Raw genomic sequence first — 23,238 nt, 5'->3', positions numbered from 1 at the left:
GGGACTGTCTGCTGGGGTTGTTGATCTGCACCGCTCTGATAGCAGAGGAGAGAGACAGGCAGGGCTGGTTTGAGGAGCGCAGGGGGGCGACGAGAGAAAGCGCCTCCGCTGTACTGCACGAATGGCAACCGATCCTGAGTTAGCAGGAGTCTGATACAAAAACACACCACAAAAGGCACTTTATAAAAAAGACAGTGCTTCTGTTCTAAGGAAATTCAAGTTGACAGAGTGAAAGAGAGAGTCAGAGTCCCAAAAACATTCTCTTCAATGTGAGACTAAAGCAAGAGATGGTTTTGTTTTAACAATCAATCAAAGCACAAATTCACTATCCTGTCTCTCACAACCGCCTTGATTCATCCCCAGAGACCTCCGGGTCCAGCACGGTGAGAGAACGACAAAAGAGAGAAAGAAAATCACACTACAAACTCGCCACTAAAAAGTATAAAGCCAGAATACAATTGCGTTGCAGCAGGATTCATGTTTGTAGGCTCGGCTGCTGTGAGCCCATTGAAGGGTCTGTTCCTCACATTAAGCCTGCACCACGATCGCTGCTCCTTCACATGGTTTCTAGGAGCGCCCATCCGTTCGACCCCACCTCTCCTGACCCCTGCCGCAGCCCCGCCCAGTCCCCCATCTCCGCTCTCAGTCATCGTCCCCTCCTCCGTAAAGGTCGGCCAGCTTCTTGAAGCGAGGGCCCCAGTCGTTGAGGTAGTCGTAGTCCTGGTCCCCTGAGCTGATGGAGTTGAGCGAGCTGACGGAGCCGGCGGTCGAGCCGCTGCCCTCGTAGTCGAAAACCAGCAGAGAGTCATAGGGAGGAGCGGTGGGGTCGTTGTCTGCTGCCCTCAGACCCTGGAGAAAAAAAAGATGGATACAGAGAATGTGAAAGATCTGCAAAAGTTTCACGCTTAACACTCTGCTCTGTTCTATTCTGTGTGGTTTTGTAGCAAAACTCGACTAACCCAAAGGCTAATTGTTGTTCACCTGAGGCGATGGTGTTTCACACAGTGTCAGGTTCAGATGGCTGCTCTGTAAAAGTTGCAATAAACCGTGTCTCATCTTGCTCACACACCCATTTACCCTTTTATTGCACCATCATGGTCTGAATGATGTTCCAGAGGCAGACACCAGATTGTGTAAAACAACAGAATACTTTCAGGAGCATGCCTGCTTCAGGGATGGGCAACTTTAGGTACTGAGAGGACCACATAAGTGTTATTCTCAAAGCCAGAGGGCCCACACATTATGCTGTTCTCTTAGTCTAACGACTAAAGACTTTAAATTTAACAAAAGCAACAAATGTATAGCTTTCATCATGCAAATACAAATAGCAATGTTTAATTTAATCATCTAAACTTAGAATTTAAGCTGATTTAAACACCTTATTTAGTTTGTATATCTTTTTTCAAGACACTTCCATAATATTTATCAGCAATATTAGCACCACTATTTTTAATCATTACAAGCAAGTTAGAATTTCTTTTACGATTAATTATGTTTAAAATATCACTGAATCAATTAATTTATAAAGGCACAGTATGTATATTCTCCAGTAAGATAAGAGATTTAAAAAGATAAACGCAAAAAAAGTTCACTTCAAAATAATTTTAAAATGTCCTTACTGCATTGGTAGATATTTTTACTTGCTTTGGGCAATTCAGACCTTATTTTTTTGCATAATACCTTGAAATAAGATGTTTAGCTGGACATTTCAGGTGAATGTGGCTCATTTAAAATAAGTAATAGGATATTTTTGACCTGAAGTCAGACAAATAGGCTTGCCAAGCTTTGAGTTTTCACAGTAAGTGAGGGCAAATCTTTCAGTCTGTAAGAGTGAAGTTGCGTAAGCCTCAGTGTGAGACACATCAGTCAGGTAGCATTAAGAGACTGTGAACACAGCTCCACTGTCCAGACTATGAACAGAAAAAGTTCTGGAAGCATTTTCTCTTCAAACACTTTTCTTCCATTGTTGAACTTACATCATTAATGAAGTCTCCTATGTCTCCAGGGTGGGGCAGACTGGGTCTGACGGGGTACTGGGACTCGGCGATCACAGGTCTCTCGTCCACCCTGCGCACCCCCGAGGGCTTGTTAATGATGTGGTCTAAGGACTCGGGCTGCTGCAGCTGGCTCAGGTCATAGTCCTGGATGGAGGCGAAAAGAGAGAGTATTGAGACGCACGGCATGTTTCTGACTTAAGCTCTGTTTGAAAGTCGTTCATGTACTTTGACCTGGTCCTGTTGTCCGCCCTCACAGACTCCCACACTTTGATGTAGTTTTCTGTAAAGTCTCACGGCTCAGGGCGGACTTGCAGAGAAATCGCTGCTACAAATCTGTGCTTTCTAACAGACTTCTGAGCCTTTTATAAATCTCCTGCAGACTTTGCTGGAGGGAATTACCCACAACTCTTAGTCCTCTAAAGTTATAAACAAAAATGTTATAGGAAGTCTAAGATGATAAAAAGTGATAAAACACTCAGAGGAACATGTTTATGTAGGATATTAACATATTATATTTGATCTTTTACTCAGAGCTCCTGTGAAAAGTTTTAAGTGGTGATAAAACAGACTAGAATTTACAGTGGTGCCTCTATATGACCAATTAAAGCAAACCAGACCATCGGCAACAAGACTGAATATTTCTATAAACTTGTCTGACATGCCTGCAAACCATAGATGAAGCTGAGATGGATAGTTGTCACACCAAATATCAGTACCCTGCAAAAATACTTCTTCCATGCCCCTAAAGTCACGGTTTTAGTTTTACTCCATCTCAGAGCCACTTTTGACTGACAATATAGCAGCGACTCACCACACTGACTTTATGTCTTTCTATAGTGTACTGTACTACATTGGTCCAAATATACTTAAAGAAAGAGAAAACGTATCTTTTACTAGTTATGAAGCTGAGTGTAAATGTGGCATTCCCCAGTGATCAATTCTGTGTCCCATTCTTTTTACAATCTATGTGCCACTTGCTTAGCTCCTCATACCATCTCTTACTATGCAGATGACACCTATCTGTACACCTCAGTGTCATCACACGACTACAGTCCCTTCCTCTCATTGGTGTTGAAGAAATAAATGAGTTGATGTGCCAGATTTTCCTGCAACTATCTAAAGAAAAAACTTAAATACTTGTCTTTGGTCCAAAATAAGAGCGGGCAAAAGCAAGTGATTCCCTGACTCCATGACACTAAAATCTACCGAGCAAACCAGGAATTTTGGTGCAATCATGGACTCAGTTCTTGGACACATAAAGACAGTTACAATTTCTGCCTATTACCGTCTTAAATATAACAAGAATGAAATTATTTCAGTCCAAAGAATCCATAAATTAATGCTGTTGTGTTGTGAAGGAGTTTCCGTTGGTCTGAGTGAAAAATCCAGCCGTCAGATTCTTCACTGACACCATGAAAGTGGAGCACATCACACCACGCCTCAGATCTCTACACCGGCTTCCTGTGAGTCAGAAGATCGATTCTGATTCCTTGTGTGTAAAGGGCGGAATGGTCTAGGGGCAAAATGCCTATCAGCTCTTTGAGTCCCTTAGGAGGAATCCAGACCCTGCAGAGACCCTCTGGGACAGGTTTACAAGCTGTTCCCAGAACCAGAACCAAGCTTGGTATAAAAGCATTGAGTTTCTATGCTCCTCATTTGTGGGAACAAAACCACCGTAAAACCTGTGGATTTATACGTCTGATAGCTCTGTTGGCACCAGGACTTTAAACATCTGTATCTACTACTGTCGCTTTAGCTTCTTCTTTATTTCTTCTTTGATTTCTACAAATATTATTTAAACTGGTCTTATGGTTAAATCTAGCTTTGAAGTGACACACTTTCTTGCTTTCCTTATTCTCATGATTTCACTTAGGACCACTCTTATCATACATTTGACCATTTTATTACAATACAGTTTTACTTGCTGGAGAAAGCTCTGCTCAAAAGATACTCCCTGGATTAGCTAAGCAGCATGTTTTGACTTTCCAGGGAGTGCATGACTAGGAATCTCCATATGGATAGATACATTTATGACAATGTGTACTGAATACAATGTTATTATTTCAAAAGCAATTAATCCATAGCAGCATGACTATGGAGGAGCTCCTCCTGTAAAGGAGGAGGCTGGGGTGGAGGGGGTTAAGCAGTGTGATGCATCAGCGTTAATGCAAACAGGGATTAGTGAGAGGGATGTCATGTTTAAATTCACTGCTGTGTTGACAGACAGAGCTGTGATTGGCTGTGGGAGCTGGGAGACGATAATTGGGATCAGCTGGCTGTCAGCTGATCAAGACTGGGCGTATGACTACACCCTGTCCTGCATGAACTAACGCTGAGCTTCATTTATATTCATTAAGTTTGAAGAATTATTTTCATAAATTTCTACTGGTTATCTCTTTATAGTGCACTCACTGAAATATTTTTAAATTCAATGTTCAAGCCCTAGAATATTATTGGTGGACATCCCATGACTGTTTTACTTTTGCCTCTTTTTTATAGGTCATGTCTATTTAAAAAGTTTCCATAGAGAGTATGCAAATAAAGATGTGATTTACGGAAAAATAAACTCATACAAAGTCAAATGAATATTAACTAACATATAAAATATGTAAATATTCATTGTATATGCATAATTATTTTTAGGAACATAATGACAATTCAAAGATGAATCAGCATGCTGCTTTTCCATAAAACTTAGGACATGAAACGGCAACAGGTCAAATCACATGGAGTCATCTGAGATGACATCAGAGCTGGTGAGGTTGTCTTTACATTTGGATTGTTTTTGGAGGCAAGATGTGACAGGCTTCAGAATACTGAAAAATCACCCATTTTAATAATTATTTGTTGAAAATATATATAAACTGGTAAAATTGACCACTGGATCACTCTTTCATTTTTTACATGTCTGTGGTAACATGTAACTACACTATAGAGAACTATTATCCAACACATAACAGAGATGTAGCACTGTTGTTAATACCGCGGTATCGTGGTGACAAAAGCGCCTCGGTGTCAGGGTGGATGTGACAGTAGGTCAAACAGAAGGGCGAAGTGGAGCAGAGTGACCGGACCGTTATGATGAACTTAGTATGCATTGGTGGGTCATGTGCAGCCCCAAGTAATGCACACGGAGGACAGGGTGGGAGCTGGAGCGGTGATCTTAATGGGTCATGGATCAGCTGTTATTTCATTAGATGTCAAACCAACAATATTAAAGTGTCCAGGGCATCTTTGTAGTCTTTTATAATTTCCAGTTTGTTATTGTTTTCTGTTAGGAGGGCTGCTGCTCCAAGTGTCTGCCCAGTCAGTCAGACAGCTCATTAACATTTACAGCCATGGACACAGAAACAGCTTGTTCTGAGCAGGGCTGAAACAGAGGGTTTTTTAGACATACAAAAATCCTAAACTGGAGGTATTTCTTTGACAACAGACTTCACAGGCATTTCGTGGGGACCTCTGAGATTAATATAAACTTGCTTTAAAAGGGTAAAATATGTGACCTTTAATTGGAAAATGTCACAAAAAAGGACAAGATCAGTAAAGAAATATGTTACTGCTTGTCCACAGGCGGCACCAAATCAGCACAAACTTTAAATTCCTCACAGGAGCTTTAATTGATAACAAACATTTGAATATGATCTTTCTACCTTACTACTGCGTTCCTCTATGCAAAGCATGTTTGTGGTTCTTGTGCATCCCAGCATGCCTCTGGTCTGCTCTATTTAAACACTCAGACAGTCTGCTGGTAATTATGCATAAATTATTCCTACTGCACCATGTGCTTGCTGTTTAATCAATATCTGTGAGTCTACAGTAAACACTTAATAATAGTCAGTGGATAAAACAAACAAGCTTAACAGTATTCTTAAAAATTCTTCCAGTTGTTTGACCACTTGCTGTAAACAGAGCAGGTTGCTGAGGCGTCTTTCCTCCTGCCTGCAGCTCATTGTTATTTTGGTGCTGAAAAAGTGAAAATGTGCCAAATGAAGGCTGCAATCATCAAACGCTGGCGTGTGTTTATTCTCTAGATCCCTGCTGAGTGTGGGTGTTGTGTCAGAAATGGCAAAATTAATAATACACTTCTAAATTAATCAAAGCTGTTGGAGGTTAGAATCATTGAAGGTTTTTATTTATGTGGAGAGTAAATATAAAGAGGTGGTGTTCAGTATTTACTGTAGGTGTGTAACTGATGATTTCTGACTCATCTAATGGACAGAGTTTCACTCCAAGTTAAAGTTAGAGTTAAAGCCAAGCTGCCTTGTTGGACTGAGGACTTTTTAGAAGGCAGAGGGCAGGAGGTAGCCTGAAACTGTTTTTGAAAGTTTCACTCAGAATCTGAAAAGGACATTTTGATCTGTGCAGACTCTTTCTGCAGAACATCAGAACAAAGCATTCCCATTTCTATGTTCTGTCACTGACATTAAATTCCTCCTGCGAATCAACGAGTTTTAAAAATGAGAGAGACTGCATCACCCACTCTTACTTTGAAACCAGTGGAGCTTATTTATTCAGTTATGTCTATCAGTGGTGTATTTAGTTAATTCAGGGCAGCTGTTGCTGCTCTAATCATTGGATTGTCAGTTTGGTCCACGGCGCCTGCAGCCCAAATATTGACATGTCCTTGGACAAGACATTGAGCACCATATTGCTGCAGACAGCTGAGCCAACCTGCAGCGTTGCCAAGTCTGCTTGTTATAGGTGACTTTGGGTTTGTTTTTCTGGAAGGTTGCTTACAAATATTGTAAGAGTTATGTTTTATGGGGCTTGTATCTAGAGTCTCTGTTTGAGCCTGTCCCGTTTCTCTCCAGCTCTCTGTTGACATTTTTCAGCAGGTTTAAAGACTTGGACTAGTGTTGCACAGCAGTAAAAAGTAGAAGAAGAGGGGGGTCTGGGGGTCCTGCCCAGGACATTTTGGGCATCCAACACTTAATTTCCTTCATTTTGTTAAATATTTAATAATAAATAATACTGAAGGTTTCTCTCTGGCCGTGCTCACACTGAGGGGCCGGGCTGACACACACAGTAACTGCAACGTGGGCAAACACACACAAGGCAGAATAATAAAAAAATTAGCTAGAAAACAAAGACTGGAAAAAAACACATCTTAGGCAGTGTGCTTTCTAAGATTTAAGACCTCTAACAGGCAGATTTAAAACTTTTTACAGCCTTAATTCTTAAAAGTTCAACTGAAGAATTTGTAAGACTTTTTAGTTTGAGGCTGACACAGTGTGGGATCTAGATTTGAACTCAGAAGTCTGCTTATAGACTCAACCAGAAAAAGTAGAGCTGTTTGACTCAAAATAAAATTATATATAAAAAATCACTGTGTTTATCTGTTACATTTTCTTTTTAATTTAAAAGAACCACAATGTATATGGTAGAAGGAAGCAGTCACTGTGTAAGTTTATCTTTCAGGCCTGGAGTTAAGTCACTTCTTTTGGGCCTCCATAGACTTGGTCGCTTGTTTTTCTCAGAAGATCTGGCAGCACTGCCAACATGTCTGAACTTGATATGGTGTGATAAAATTAGAACTGACTGGCAGTTTGGAGCTTTACACAGTAACCTCTTATGGAATAGAGAGTAAATGGTAAGTGCTAGCATGTGTGGTCAAGAGAGCACAAAATTGCCTATGATTGCCATCAATGCACCAGACACCCAAGGGGTCATATTGTTATGAAGGGGTCTGGTCAGAAAATCTTAAAGCTGTAAATCAGAAAAAGAAGCACTTTTTGAAGAAAACAGCATTGCACTGACTTAAAGTGTTTTAAGCCAATGTCATTAAATCTTTCATGACAGGGAAATGCACCTATTCTAAGAGATGAGCTCTATTTTTGACAAACATTTTCAAGGTTTTTTTTCCTCCCAAAATTTTTTTGGTTGCATCTTACCTTTCATTCATACATGGTTTTACACCCTGCAGAGGTGGAGTCAGGGGGTGGCTTACAGGGCTAAAGCCCCAAATGTTCTGTCTGATAAACCTTCAGTCTTTCAAGTTGGTAAAAAGGGGTTTTCTGCTGAGCGTTATAAAGGATGACTGGAAATAGAAAAAGATGAAAAACAACAACAGCAACAACAAAAATGGATCCTGCTGGTCATAACATAAAATTTTATTCTGGCCACCAATTATACAAAATAAACAACCATTTTTTAGAGAAAAATATCACTTTTAACATTTAGATACTGCATAGTAAAGAGTACTAATTAACACTGTACTGGAATTGACCTTGTTCTGTAGTAAATAAATCACAATCTGAGTAAACACATTTCTCTTTTATATTCTTTCAAGCACCAATTATAAATTCTTATACATAACCCTCTGAGCTCTACGCTATTTTTAATCATTTTGTCTCACCTGGACTTTTTGTCTAAAAAAGCTTGTAAGACAGCAACCCTGTGGTGCAGTCAAGCTCTAAACATCCTTTTCTATTAGGACAACCTGGGCTTTAAGTTTATGTGCTGCGGCAATGTCACTAAGTTTAAAAAGCTAAAAAAGTTATGGGACAATAAAGACAAAAGAAAAGAAAAAAACTAAATGAAAATGCAACTTTTGTGCGACACACAGTAAACAAAAACAACTACATGCCAAATGAGCAAAAAAATGTCCTGTACCCTCCTAAGTGTGAGAAAAATCCCCTCAAATTTGACACTTACGCACCACTTACAGTCACATTCTAATGATTAGCAGAGAGATGGAGAGCTAAAACAGCGTTTATCAAGCATGTTTTCTGTCAAGGCATCCTTTAAGATTTAAAACAGTCTCATCCCAGACAAAACGTATTGATAAAAACAGCATTCTACATGCCTATGACTACTGAGAGATGTACACAGTAAAAGAATTAACAAGATGACCTGTAAAGCACTTTAATAAAACCATTAAAATGCCTTTATTTTTCCAGAATGGGCAATTGGCTGAAAGCTGAAAAAATGAACAAAATGAAATACAAAGACATTTGAAATTCTTGCGCAGTGCGTATTTACACAAGACTACTCATTCACTGAGCCAGATGCTGATATGATTTCAAGAAAATTGCATTTGAGACAATTCTACCTATTTTATACATGCTAGGGAACAAATAATCTGGATATTTGTGGTAATTCTCTGTTAAACTTTTATAATATTATTGGGGGCACCCCTGCCAATGCCATAAGGCATCCCAGGGTGCCACAACACCCTGGTTGAGAAAGGCTGAGCAAAAACATTCAGGACATGAACTAGTGACTGTAACAGTTTTGACAACAGTCGTCTTTATTTTCTGAGAAGAAAACATCATCCCTGGCCTGTCTCTGTCATGTACAGGGTTATTTTGACATTGATGATGGCTGTTTGTTCAATGGATAAATACTAGTGTTGTACTCAAAACTACACTATCTGAGACCAAGACTTGCCTGAGACCAGAGTGCACCGAGACCAAGACAAGATCAAGACTTTTGGGAGCTGAGACCGAGTCAAGACAGAGAGAAGTTAAGACAAGACCAAGACCATAAAAATCAATTTAAAAAAACATGGCAAGATGGAACATTTAAAGAGCATTCTCTCTATAATTTCAGTTTTCTTTTAAATAAATCTGACAGATTTAAACAAGGTGTCTGCAACTCTTTTAAAGCACAACATGGAAAAATCTCAAATCTTAACACGTTTGTTTAACTTCTTGTAAAATAAAAAAAATCCTTGTAGTCCATGTATTTCAAAAGGCACTGAAAAGTCGTAGTTATTCTGAATATCTGAAAATGAGATGTGTGTCTCTATTTGTCAGGTGAATGAGACCCAAAGGAAGTGTTCAGAGGTATTTCTGACTAGAAATAAGATGGACTGATGTCCGGGTTTTTTCAGGTGTAGCTATTTGTTGTTTTAGCAAGTGCTGCTCCTTATTATCACATTCATGAAGTGGAAGAATAGCAGACCAGTGCTGGTCTTGACTGGTCTTAATGGAAAATCCCAAGTCCAGCCAGTCCCAGACAGAGACAAGACCGAGTAAAAATGCTCTTGAGATGGGTCCACGACCGTTCACCAATACTACAACACTAATAAACGCTTCAAATTAATTATCTTGATCTGGAAAAATACTTTTGGTATCTTGTGGACAAAATATAAAATGATTAAAAGCAACAATGTTATCAGTAAAAAACATCGTCAATCTCCAGCTGTAGCAAAACTAAACTGTCTTCATGCATATATTTGTGTCTTTACTTGCTGACTAGTTAGTAGGGTCTGTTTTTTCAGTGTGCTTTTAATTGCATGTGTTTATGATTTTTCTCACTTGTGTCTTTGTTATATTACCTGGTCCTCCTCTCCTCCTCCCTCTTCATCGTACTTGAGGATGTTGTCTCTCACATCGTCCTCAGGGTCGATCAGAAGAGGCTTCGCTTGCCGCTCCTTCTCTCTGCGCTTCATCCACACCACAAACAGCAGAACCATGCCTGAAAAAACACACAAAACACCATCAGTAACACACAGAAGCTGTAGATTTGTTCTTCTTGATGAGCACAGTGCATAGTTTTGGGGATTTCTGCTGTGTTGTACTCACTGAGCAGTATGATGATGCAGATGAGTATGGCAATGATGGCCCCGGTGCCCAGTCCAGCAGCTGCCACGGCCCCTGTGGCGCTGCAATCCCCGCTATCATCGCAGGGACAAACTTTGACTCTGATGAGAGAGCGGTTGGACAGAGGAGGGTTCCCTGAATCAGACACAATGATTGGGATATCGTACACATTGGCCTCCAGGTAAGGAATCCTTAACCTCAGCTGGGCGTAGTCTCCTGGTGAGGCGGATAGAAATTGTGTCGGATGGTGAGAAAACAGTAAAAAGAAGGGAGAGGAAATAAGATTAGACAGTGTACTGCAGAGAAATTACATTGTGCTTTCTGCAGGATATCATGTCATCATGCACACAACTTTGACTGAGTGACACACCAAATAAAAGACACCAAACAAGCCAAACCAAAGCAATCGTCTTGACATATATGCATGCAAGGACACATTAGAGATATATAAACTCAAGAACGTATATGCGTCTTCAAGCGCTCAGTCAAGCCGAGACTAGAGCCTCAGAGGGAGAAGAATCCAGGTATGAGATCAGATTTGTCCTCAAGACAACTACTGTGATACATCCATCTGAGTGGATTAGGTGACAGATCGGGCGCTCAGGGGACAGAGAGATGAATGGATCTCATTTGTCACAAAGGATAGATCGTACGTCAGCGCTGGATGGCACCCGCGTCTCTCACTGTGAGCTTTGTGAGACGTTTTGTTAAACTTGGACTTCTCTCACAGCTTACAGCAATCCCTGCTCACCTGATTGATGTCACCAGTTACTCTGCAGAGGGGCTTTTGCATCCCATCTGTTAAGTTTATGGTTTAATTCAACTGGGGATGCCGAATGGTTATACATCATACCCACACGCCTCCTAAATGTTACATCACAAGGATAGCATTTCTAAGAAGGACTGTAGCTGCAGTAAACACAACATGCAGTATTTAATTACCGCTGAGTCTGGAAATTGTCCAGTTGCGGCGAACGCTGGCAGGAAAAGAAGGCAGCTCAAAGACAAAGGGCCCCACGTTTGGATCAGCGTCGGCATCAGAGGCTGTGATGTTGATCCGAGAGTTTGGGCGCGCTCGCTCACACACCTGGGCCTCACGGGGAACCAGCACCGGTGCATTGTCGTTCACATCGATCAGGTAGATCTGGAGGGTTCCAGTCCCGCTGGCTTGAGGCGAGCCTGAGGGGAGACGTACAGAGAAGATGGTGAGATAAAAAGAGAGAGAGAAGTATGGAGGTGAAGGAGAGGATTGGAGATGAAATGATTGGAGCAAAAAAGCAGAAAAGCAGAGTTGGCAGACAGTTGATGAAAGGAGCTAGAGAAAAAAGGGAAAACAATCTTTCCACTTCAATTACTGTTTTCCAGCTGATTCAAGTGTAGAGGTGAGAAAATGAGGTGTACAGAAAAGACGCTATTGAGAAGAGCAGGTTTGATTACTGTGGAGGACAACACTGTGTACATTTACGCAGGGGCAACCAAACAAAACAGCCAAAACAAATAAAAAGACACATACATTTTTCAGTCCTTGTGTTTAGAGGCATCTGCTTCTGAACACGCTGAGGCAAAGGGACAACACTCATATAAAGATTGCCGCTATCTGCACTCTGCAAAGCCCCCTGGGAAATGACTCAAACGCTAACCCTACACTGCATCCAGCAACACAAGCTCATCATAACTTATTCAGGCTTTTCCCATGACTGTCAGACCAGAACAGAGCCATCAGGCTGGGAGGCACATGTTTGATGTTTTATGCATTAACAGCAAATCCTCTAATGTGTTCTGATTACAGTGAGCACATTGACTCGACTGCACCTTAACCGACTGAGAAATGTTGTTTTGCCGCCACACTGTTCCCGCTGCTGTTGATGCTGTTCAACATGGTGCTGGGAATAAGCGCCTCATTGTTTTTTAAGTGCGCTGCTTGCTTCCCAACGAGTGGAGTGAACTTGGAGTAGTTTTGTTGGTCTGATTCAAGTCAGTGCAACACAAAAGCAGTGAGAACATTTGTAATGAGACTGAACTCTTGTCTAAGGTTAAATATTTAACTCTGGGACTAAAAACATAACTAAAAACATAGTTGGACATGTCTTTAGCTGTAAAAGCTTCCACTCTTCTTGGCAGGCTTCCCACAAGATTTTGGAGTGTTTCTGAGGGAATTTGTGCCCATTCACTCTGTGGAGAATTTATGTATTCATGAGGTCAGGCTCTGATGTTGGCAAGAAGGCCTGACTCGCCATTTCTGTTTCAATTCATCCCAGTGGTACTCGATGTGGCTGAGGTCAGGACTCTGAGCGGGGCCATCAAGATCTTCCACACTGAACTCATCAAACCATGTCTTTATAGTCCATGCTTTGTGCGCTGGGGCACAGTCATGCTGGAATAGGATAGGGCCTCCCCCAAACTGTTGCCACAAAGTTGGAAGCATAGCATTGTCCAAAATGTTTTGAGCATTAAGACTGGCCTTCACTGGAGAAAATGTGGCCTGAAAAACAGCCCCCCTTTCTCCAGTGAAGTCCACATGTCTTAGCATGCAGGCCTCATTTTAAATAACTAAGTAGCATATTTTCTGTTATTTGTATTTTAAATCAAAAGGAAATATTTTTCTCATTTATTCAGGGGAGGAAAACGTACCTTAAATTTGTCTTAGGAGCTTGTGAGCAATGTTTCAGTCCTGAAGCATTATTAAGAATTTATCTCTAGTTTAGAGAGGTCAGCATTTTCAATGACAAAAGGGAGGTGGAAGAAATCCTGTGAAGACGGTGTAGTACTGTTTGTCTTTGTACGCTCTAAAAGTGTCTAACCTCTGGTTGTGACTCTTCTCCGTCTGCTTTTTATGCTTTATCAAAACATGACATGTTAGAGCTTCATATTTTTGTTTCCAGGCAACTGTCGATCAAATTCAATCAAACCTTCTTCCAGACGGTCCCAGTGAAGCAGCTGAGATCATGAGTCTTTAACTCTTATGATAAATATTACAGAGTAATGTTTTCTCCTGCACTTAAACTCAAACTCATGTTTGTTAACTCATAAATGTTTAAATATCACAGAGAAACTGTTAGAGATGTTCTGTTTTCAGAAATTTCACAACTCATAATGTCTCATTTCAGAGTTTATTTTCACTGGGATGTGGTTCAAAGTAATTTAAAAAAAAACATTCAAAGTGGTGCTTTAAAAGAAAGAACATGGTGTGAGTTTATTTTGTTTTTCTGCAGTCATGAATACTTCAGTGACAGGATTCAAACTAAAGCAGGGAAAGTGATCAGATAATTATTTTCAATCCCAGATGAATCCTTTAGAGCACTGAGCACATGTGAGAAATATGGGCTGTATTTTTCCCAGTTTGTCTTTTATCATAATAAACTTTTAGCTTCACTATTTCTATGTGACTTTATAGCCAAAGTTACTTTACTAATGTTGACTTAGAATAAGACATTTAATCAGCATCATGATGTCTTTGAGTGTTTTCCTCCTGAAATATATACACCATAATACAAGAATTATCAATTTCCATGCATTGTGTCCCATAAGTATCAACAATGTAAACTGCTCTTTAGATTTTCACTTATATGACTTCCTATTGTCTCCATCTGTCCATTATATGCCAAACATTAATGCCTTTCTTTAGCTTGTGCTGTCATCCCCAGAATCCTTCACTGAACATGTCAACCCAGTCCTCCAACAGCTTCACTGGCTGTCATACAACATACTGACTATAAGATTCTCCTCCTTATATTCAAGGCTCTGTACCTGTCTGACCTCCCTCACACCTACATCTATTCTCTGATCTTTCACCTTCACTCTTGTCATTGTATCTCTGGCCTGCTGAATTTCTATGACAGAGGCATTAAACTCAATTACAGCAGGGGCTGAAATCTGAATTCAGGTCTAACCTGAGGGCCTAACAGGGTCAAAATTTAACCATAAACTGTCAACCTTATTTATTTCTTAACCTTATTCATTACAAGAAATGAATTATGGGGAAAAAAATACAATTTCTTATTGTTTAACTCTTTACGTTTTCATTTTTTATGATGTAACAGGGATATTTTAAATCATAGAGGTTAAGTTTCCAATTTTAGGAAATCTGCAGACCTCATACTGGTGGGCCAGCCATGATCAGAATATGATATGATCTTGTGGGCCAAGTATAACTGTATCATGGGCCGGATTTGGCCCCTGGGCCTTGAGTTATACACCCCTGCTCCATGAGGTCTTGAGGAGTCAGCTGTGCAGCCCCTGGTCTCTGGAAACCTCCCCAATAAGCTATCCATAGCACAGACTTTTGAGTCCTGCCTGAAAATTCAAGTTTTTTGGATTGTAACCATTTTCTATTCTGCTTTTTACTGCAAATTATTCCCCTTTTATTGTAAATAGTTCACTCGGACTCTGATGTTGTTCCTATTACTGCTGTGTTTATAAGGTGACCTTGAGTGTTCTGAAAAGTGCCATAAAAATGTTTTATTAATATAATAATATCTGTGAATAAAAACATGTTAATAAAGCACTAAAAGAGCAAGTTTGTGAAGCTTTTGATAGCAAATATACTCAGAAGAAGTGCTGGGCCTGAAGCCCTTTAATCCCAGTTAAACAAGACATTATTACACTGCTCCTTCATCCAACTTTCATAGCTCCACCAAATTATTCCCCCAAATTATTACAAAGCTTAAAGGTAAAATCCATAGATAAGCCAGAAAAAGCCAGAGAAAAAAGTCAGAATTTTGAGATTAAAGTCTGACCGGGAAGCGAACCTGAAACCTTACACCAGCGTTATGTTGTAGAGAAATTTCTCTCTCTTTTTGACATTAAGTATTTGCTTGCACGATGAAATAGCTTGTGTTCAAATTTGTGAACAAGTTTGCTAACTCTGCACTGTCAAGTCCTTCACTCTCAAAGGTTGCAGATGTAACATCTGCTCCTAGATGCTTATTGACAACATTCAGTGATCCTCACAATGATCAGAACATTACAACCTCCAGTTATGGATGAACTAAGTATATGCACTGCTGGGTAAAATGCCCTGCGGTTAACTAATGTGGCCTTGATGTGCAGCTGTAAACACACTACACACTGACTCAGTGTAGAAGAGCTTAACCTACTGCTCATCGTTGCTGTATTTGAACGCGTTTCCCCCTGAGACAGTAACTTGATGCATTAACTATGTAAAGGTCTGGTGCCTGAAGCCCAAAGGCCCATCGACCATCTTGTCAGTTATGATTGGCTTGGTGATTTGTTGCTTCTTACGCTTGGCTTGGGTGGAATAAGTAAAGAGAATTTCAATCAAAGTGGAATATATCCCCTTGTTGACACTGGGTTTTCAAATCAATACACAGTCAACACTTTGAGCTCAAGTTGGTGTGCTTGGGGGCAACACATCTCTCATCTCTCACCAGAGCACCAACACCTGGATCCCTCCTACTATACACAGAGAGCAAGCACCCCTGCTTGTACTGCTTTAGTTCTTTAGCTTTGTATATTGTAGCAGCACCTCAGGCTGATACTTGAGACCTTCATCGACAGGTATTTTTATTCTTTTTCTTCTGGCAGGGACCTGGAAATGAAGGTCAGAGAATATATTATAAAGTATAGAGTACAGCACCCAACAGACCATCCTACTCATTCACAACCCTGCTACAACATCATATGACATCTGGAGGAAAAGTAGCAACATAGTTTCCATTCTTTAAAAAAATCTGTTTCCAATGTTTATGAAATAATTTTGTGTAAAAAGGAAAGTCCTTATCCTCCGAGTAATAATGGGTTTAGTGGAGCTAACTCCTACCATCTGTTAGCCCTAAAAATACAGTCATGGAGAAAATTATTGGACCACCCTTGTTTTCTTCAATTTCTTGTTCATTTTAATGCCTGGTACAACTAAAGGTACATTTGTTTGGGCAAATATAATGACAACAACAAAAAATAGCTCATAAGAGTTTAATTTAAGAGCTGATATCTAGCCATTTTCCATGGTTTTCTTCATAATAACCAAAATCACTTAAGTTCTTACATCAATAGCTATGGCATTGTACTGCCAAAAACAGTGCTTTTAGGCATTCCATGTTTTCTTTTCTGTCTGTTAGTCACATGATACACACAGGAGTTAGTACTTGATTGCATAATCATTGTTTTTGATGACTGCAGCCATGCGTCTTGGCATGCTCTCTACCAGCTTCTGACATCGTTCTGCTGTCACAGCAGCCCATTCCTGTTGCAAAAATTCAACCAAATTTGCTTTGTTTTTGGGCTTGTGGTTCTCCATTTTGAGTTTGATGATGTTCCACAGGTTTTCAATTGGATTTAGATCTGGTGATTGAGCAGGACAAGGCATGGTTTGAATGTTCTGGTTCTCCATCCAGGCTTTAACTGACCTTGCCATGTGGCAAGGGGCATTGTCTTGTTGGAAAATCCAGCCATTCGAGGCAGGAAAGAGTTTATCAGCTGATGGAAGAAGACTGTTTTCAAGAGTAGCCCTGTACGTGACCTGGTTCATTCACCCTTCACACAATTGCATTTGCCCTGTTTCACCCATACTGAAACAACCCCAGATCATCACCGATCCACCCCCATGTTTTACTGTAGGGGCGAGACAGTCTGGTTTGTAGGCTTCTCCAGGCCTCCTCCTAACCATTAAGTTGGCTGGAGTGGGCATTAAGTCAAAATTGGATTCATCACTGAGGAGAACCTTAGCCCAATCATCAACAGTCCAATCCTTGTGATCCCTAGCAAAGAGTAACTGGGCCTTCCTCTGCCTTTCGTTGATGAAGGGCTTCTTCCGTGCCCCGTGTGACTTCAGACCAGCTTCAAGAAGTCGGTTTCGAACTGTCCTTGCTGAACAAGTCACATGTCTCGACAGTGCCCACTCATTTTAAGGTCCCTGGAGGTCTGACGACGATTCCTGACACAGGAACGGATGAGTGCACAGTCCTCTTGTGGGGTAGAAAGACGTTTCCTGCCTCGAGCAGCTAGGAATTTGGTAGTACCATGTTCGGCTTGCATTTTCTTGGTGTAATGAACGGCTGTCTTGGAGATCTTCAGTTTTTTGGCTACCTGTCTCTTACTCATGCCAATTTCCAGCAGTGCCAAGATGGCTGCCTTTGTGGCTTCACATAATTCTTTTGTTTTAGGCATTATGTTAGAGCTGACAACTTCTGAGTTGTGCTACGGCTTGAATGTAAGCAGTAAACCACTCTAGGCCTTTGCATGTGCAGTGCTGCTTATGACATGAAATGGCCTCTTATATACCCTGGGAATACAATTAAGCTTAAGCATGTCAAATAGGACATAAAGTATTATGGAATCAGCTGCATTTTTTGTCATGTTCATTGTATTCTTCAGGTAATATACCTTTAGTGGTATCAGGCATTAAAATGAACAAGAAATTGAAGAAAACAGGGGTGGTCTAATAATTTTTTCCATGACTGTATATCTCCATATTGTACTGAGCTGCTTTATTAATCATGCCTTTTGGATAGAAGGCATTCATTTTTCATTAACAGAAAAGAATGTTTGAAACGAAACAATGTGAAGATGATTTCCATCCAGTCCTTACAGAGCCCTTTGTATGCAGTGTTTAGGTTACTTACACAAGTTTGCACATCACAGCGCTGTGCAAAGTATTAAAAAGCCATGTTAAGATGTCTTCCTTCATTTTCATGGTTGCAAGTAAAAATTTTGGCCTTGATTTCTTACATGGTTCCATGTTTGAAATCCTCAGAGAGGACACAACTTGGGTTAAGATTAGTGACAAGTTCTCGCACATCTTTAAGCTGTGAACTGGCTAAAAGATTGGGTATTATCCATGGAGCATGTGCAAAAGAGAAATCCCCACTAACTGCACACAAAATGTACTCAAACTGATCAGCTGAGCAAACTGCATCCTGTCCCATTTACATGTATGTAAATGAGGGGCACAAATATTCAAAACTCAGTGCAAAATTGCTCCACTCAGATGCAAATCAGCCTCATTAAAATTTGCACCTAATCCATATAGGCCCATGCTAACTGCCACAGGCAGTGAAAGTGGGGCAATTTAACACCAAATGAAACCAGGTATTAACCTGGCACTATCTCTCTCTCCCCATCTCTCCTTGTCATTTCTCCTATTATCACCTCAGTCAGTCATTACTGTGTATCCTAAGATACATTTATAATCATCAAAAACGTGCTGTGGAACTGGTAGGACCTCATCATGAGCCACTTTAGAATAAAAAAATGTTTAAAAATGAAATCAGTAATTATTGAAATATATATCTTCCTCTGCTGCTATGTCCATCATCAGAAAGCAATATTATTTTGTTTAGAATACCCTGCGAGATGAAATATCTGAGGAGCAGCAGTGAGTATGAAATGGCTTATGATATTTTACATTATAAGGTCAAACTTTAGAGCAGATTGAGAGCATGACAGTGCGTGATTGGCATATTGAGCTGTTTCTGTTTTCAGCACTAAAACAGTCCTAGATATCGAATCCTACTGTCAAACAAAGCAGGATCAGCATAGACAGATGTGTCTCTAATATTTATTTGTTTTATTTTGATCATTCTTTTGAAAGAGAGAGAACGAGTGCATCAGGATGTTGGAGGGACTGTCATTACTCACGGAAATTGGGTGAAAAAAATCACAACATTGAGTGTAAAGAAAACTGTAGTGTCTAGCTACGTTTCCATTACAGTTTTACGCTAATCTCTTCTACCGTAATTGCACCGGCCTCTTGTTGCTGCTTGCTTACGTCACGACTCCACCATGCCTGAAAGTACTGCCCCTCGTTACTGATTGGTCCTGTCACTTTCTAACTGGGCCCAAACAGTTCAGACGAGAGCTTTGCAAGATGGATTCGCCGGTGAGAAACACGGAAATGAGCGAATCCATCTGCTTTGCAAGGTTAGGTGCTAGTAGCATGACACAAAAACTCCTATTCAATCTAGGGCTGTCAGTCACCACCTTGACCAAATAAAACAATGACTTGTGTGGATGCAAAAAAATTAAAACGACTGAACCACTTCCCACAACAATGATGATGGAAGAAAGGTTTTGGACTCAGTGTGTTTGACAGACAATAAAAATTAACCAAGCCCAGGGTGATGTCACCTGTTCTCTAAAGCAAAGCCTGAAGATGAGGGTAGTGTAAAAAGTAAAGAGGTGAGATTGAGGCTGGCCTTGAGCATCCTGGCAGAATGCTACAATACACATGTCATATTATCAGCCATAGCCTTTATCATGCCAGTACGTGAGGGTTTCTTAATGTTAATAAAATCATAATAGACTAACTATAAAAGATTCTGCTCTTGACCAGCAGGTCCAGAACTGTATTACTGGAGGGCCTCTTATATGGTTATACCCTAAAACAAAGTGCACCCGCATTCACAAAGTGATAATAGTTTTAGTTTCTGATACCAGGTTTCGCCCATTATGATGTGATGACACACTGTGGCAAATACAACACTCATCCTCTGTTTGAGCAGCAGTACCTTTGTTCTGATGCCGATAAAAAAATAATAATAGACAGCTCCCTTTATAGTCAAATAATGATTGACATATTGTTCATGCAAATATTTCAGAGTAGAAAATATCAGAAATGTCCAAAATTTTATAGCAGGATGTCAAAACGCTAGTTTAAGCAAACTGCTGGCATCAGACTGATAACAGTGACAATGCTAACATGTGGACATTTGACACGTTTACATTTTCATCTCTGCTTGGTGCTGGGAGGCCAGTCAGCAGTAAGGCTTATGAGAATGTTATTAGTTTTAAAGGTATTGGGGCATAAACCAGAGACCAAAAGAAGAAGTGAAATTTCTTACAATTAAGAAAAGGTTCAGAACTTGCTTTTTTTACTGTGGATTATGGGTAAGGTTATCTGAGGTAAGCCTTGAACCAACACTTGCTGTAGTTATTTTGCTATATGCCCTCACTTTTGACTGGCAGGATGCACTGAGCGCTCTCTTCTTCTGTCCTCTCCCTCTCTATCTCTCTGCATTCTCATTTCATTAATGCTTTTCTAACTGGATGCCAGACATTTCAGGGGGGTGTGAGGCTCTGTCTGCTTTGAGGTTGCCAAAATTAGATTCACTTATACTAACTAAAATCATGATAAAACACTAATGAAAAGTTTATGCAAAGTTCTCTTCAGAAGAAAACGTTTGTGTGGTTATTTTATATAGATCTGAACAATGAAAACTTTGATGTTAATTTTTGACATCTATGTAACACCTTTTTTGTGTGGGTCCTGGTGGTCTTCAGCTCCTCTACGATACAAGTAAGGGGGGGCTCATAGCAAAAAAAAGTTGGGAATCCTGGAGCCGAATAAAGGGATACAAGAGTCTTGAGACTTGTCTTGTAGGAGTCTTGTACTTGTACTGAGCTAAGAGGCTCAGAAAAGCCCGTAAACATTGTGTAGTGATTGAACAATGCTACTGATTGCTATTCAGTTAGCTGTGTTTTGTTAGATTCATCTCCTCAGAGTCAGCGCTGAGCTTCCTTAGTTTTTGAAACATTTTTGTCAGAACCAAAATGGTGGTGTGAACAACACTGCCAAGTCCAGCATCTTATAATGTGGGGGGATTGTGCCCCTGTGTTTGTTCTTCTGTTTATCACATAATTATAACATGCACATTCTGTCAGACTTACCAGACTTACCATTGTCGAAAGCCAGGAACGTGGCCTCATACACGTTGTTTTTGACGTACATGGACTCCCTGTCGAGCATGGCCATGGTGGTGATCTGACCATTCGTTCTGTTGATCTTCAGCCAGTTAGCTGGGTCGGACAACTTTGAGTATCTGTAAACACAAAAACACACCAACATAAGCTGTGAGACGGACAAACACTTGACTAAAAGAAACACAATCCTCACATTAACTTTCGCAGCCATGTGTTGCTTACCTTCCAGCAGCTGAATCATGTACTTGTTTTGTAGTGTACCCATTATCACACTGAATGTTCATTACCATAATAAGCAATTTCAGCCAAGTACCTTAGAAATATTTCAGTGACATGGAGAGTTGAACATATGTTCACTGAGCTTATCATAGCAGCAGCTCATTAGCATGAAGACCGATGAAAACCTGAACCCATCTGCAGAACAGTCAAGCAGCGCTCTTAACAACACCACCTCTCTTTAGACACACACATCCACTGCGATGGCTCTCCCTGCTGTCACCTGTCGTGACAACAAGGCGGGGGAAAGTGACAGCTGCAATTAAAATCTCCTTAACAACTGTGACAAGTTCTCACTAGTGACCGAGTGGAAGGAACGCTTTCCGCTTAGGCCTAATGAGGATTGGTTAATGTGGACAAGCGAGAAGTCCCACCTGTGGGTGGATGGTCAGTGTGTGACACCAACGACGAAAGGTGAGGGTTATAGAGACTGGCTGATGGAGAGCGATACAAAGGTTGTTTTTAAACGTAGCGTTGTTCATAGAAGACTTGATGATGGGAGAAGTGGGTTTAATTAGAGCACTGCGCTGAAGGCTGACACTGATTGACCACAGCGACACAGGCATGAAATACACAAGTTCTACTTCTAACTAAAGAAACACGGTTCATGATCATAATAACAGAAGGACAAGGTGACTATCTTCCATCACATTTCATTTTTCTCTTCAAAAGATTAAAAAATAGCAAATAATTTCTGTTAAAAGAGCTTTTCATGCAGTGTTAGAGGGGATCTGATGTTGCCCTGCAGCTTTAATTTGCATGTTTGTGTCTCATGTCTAGCACTCTCACCTCCCTTCTGTGCCAACAAGATGTCACCTTATGCAGGCTTCATTTGCAGCCAGGACAGTAAAACGTCTTATGGTGCTTGTGATGACAGGAATAAATCTTAAACCAAATAAATGAGGTTTGGATCAAAGGGTATCCAGGGTAGCGTTAACAGCTTAGAAAAAAAAAAACAAAAAAACAAAAACCTCCACTTAGATGCTTTATTTGCTTCAATATTACAAAATATGCTTGTAAATCTGGAACTACTGCCAAATGTTACTATGCCTCTGTAACCTTGCTAGCTGTTGCCATTCTGTTTAATGTTTTTTTTAATATTTACACTAGTCTAGAGCAATGAAAAACAGACTGAAATTATTTTTATTTGCTCACGTGCATAGAGAAGGCACAGGGTCACTGCAACCTCACACTATGCATAGTTACAGTGACCTTTGACCTTCCAAAATCAAATCAGTTCACCCTCACCTCCGTTGTAGTGTGTATTATATGCCACAATCTAAAGAAATTCCAGAACAGATAAAAAACAAAGTCACTGACATCTGTCAGTCTGGAAAGGGTTACAACGCCATTTCCAAGGCTTTGGAACTCCAGCGATCCACACTGAGAGCCATTATCCACAAAATGAGAAAACTTGGAACAGTGGTGAACCTTCCAAGGAGTGGCTGGCCTACCAAAATTACTCCAAGAGTGCAATGATGACTCTTCCAAAAGGTCACAAAAGATCCCAGAACAACATCTAAGACGTATCCTCTAAGTTGCAGGGGGATGATGTGTGAAATTTTCAGAAAAATTCACAGCGAGCAAACAGGAGAGGGGGTTGTGGCATGTACAGTGCCAATAAAAAGTATTCACCCCTTGGATTCTTTACTTTCTTATCCATTTTATAGTCCAACCATGGTCAATATATAGTAATTTGGCTTTTTTTGACAAACCCCCCCCATCTCTTTAAAACCCCTCTTAAATATCAAGGCTTGTTAAGG

At 40.4% G+C, this 23,238-nt stretch overlaps 1 protein-coding gene across 2 annotated transcripts in view; it reads right to left on the bottom strand.

The window, feature by feature from the left end:
- Window positions 1–642: 642 nt before the first annotated feature.
- Window positions 643–23,238, bottom strand: part of cdh4 (cadherin 4, type 1, R-cadherin (retinal)) — a 374,266-nt gene continuing 351,670 nt past the window's right edge. Inside the window, exons 12-17 of one of the 2 annotated variants that reach the window (XM_041783129.1) lie at window positions 21,167–21,318; window positions 11,486–11,722; window positions 10,526–10,759; window positions 10,279–10,418; window positions 1,977–2,141; window positions 643–849 (exon numbers count right to left, since the gene is read on the bottom strand). In XM_041783129.1, the coding sequence (XP_041639063.1) occupies window positions 643–849; window positions 1,977–2,141; window positions 10,279–10,418; window positions 10,526–10,759; window positions 11,486–11,722; window positions 21,167–21,318 (1,135 nt within the window). The remainder of the gene's footprint in view (window positions 850–1,976; window positions 2,142–10,278; window positions 10,419–10,525; window positions 10,760–11,485; window positions 11,723–21,166; window positions 21,319–23,238) is intronic. The other variant, XM_041783130.1, reaches the window with a different exon arrangement.

Source organism: Cheilinus undulatus, linkage group 3, assembly GCF_018320785.1.
Source record: "Cheilinus undulatus linkage group 3, ASM1832078v1, whole genome shotgun sequence".
NCBI classification, from domain to species: domain Eukaryota; kingdom Metazoa; phylum Chordata; class Actinopteri; order Labriformes; family Labridae; genus Cheilinus; species Cheilinus undulatus.
Note: the sequence above shows the minus strand (reverse complement) of the source record. Positions and strands in the feature narration are given on the sequence as shown.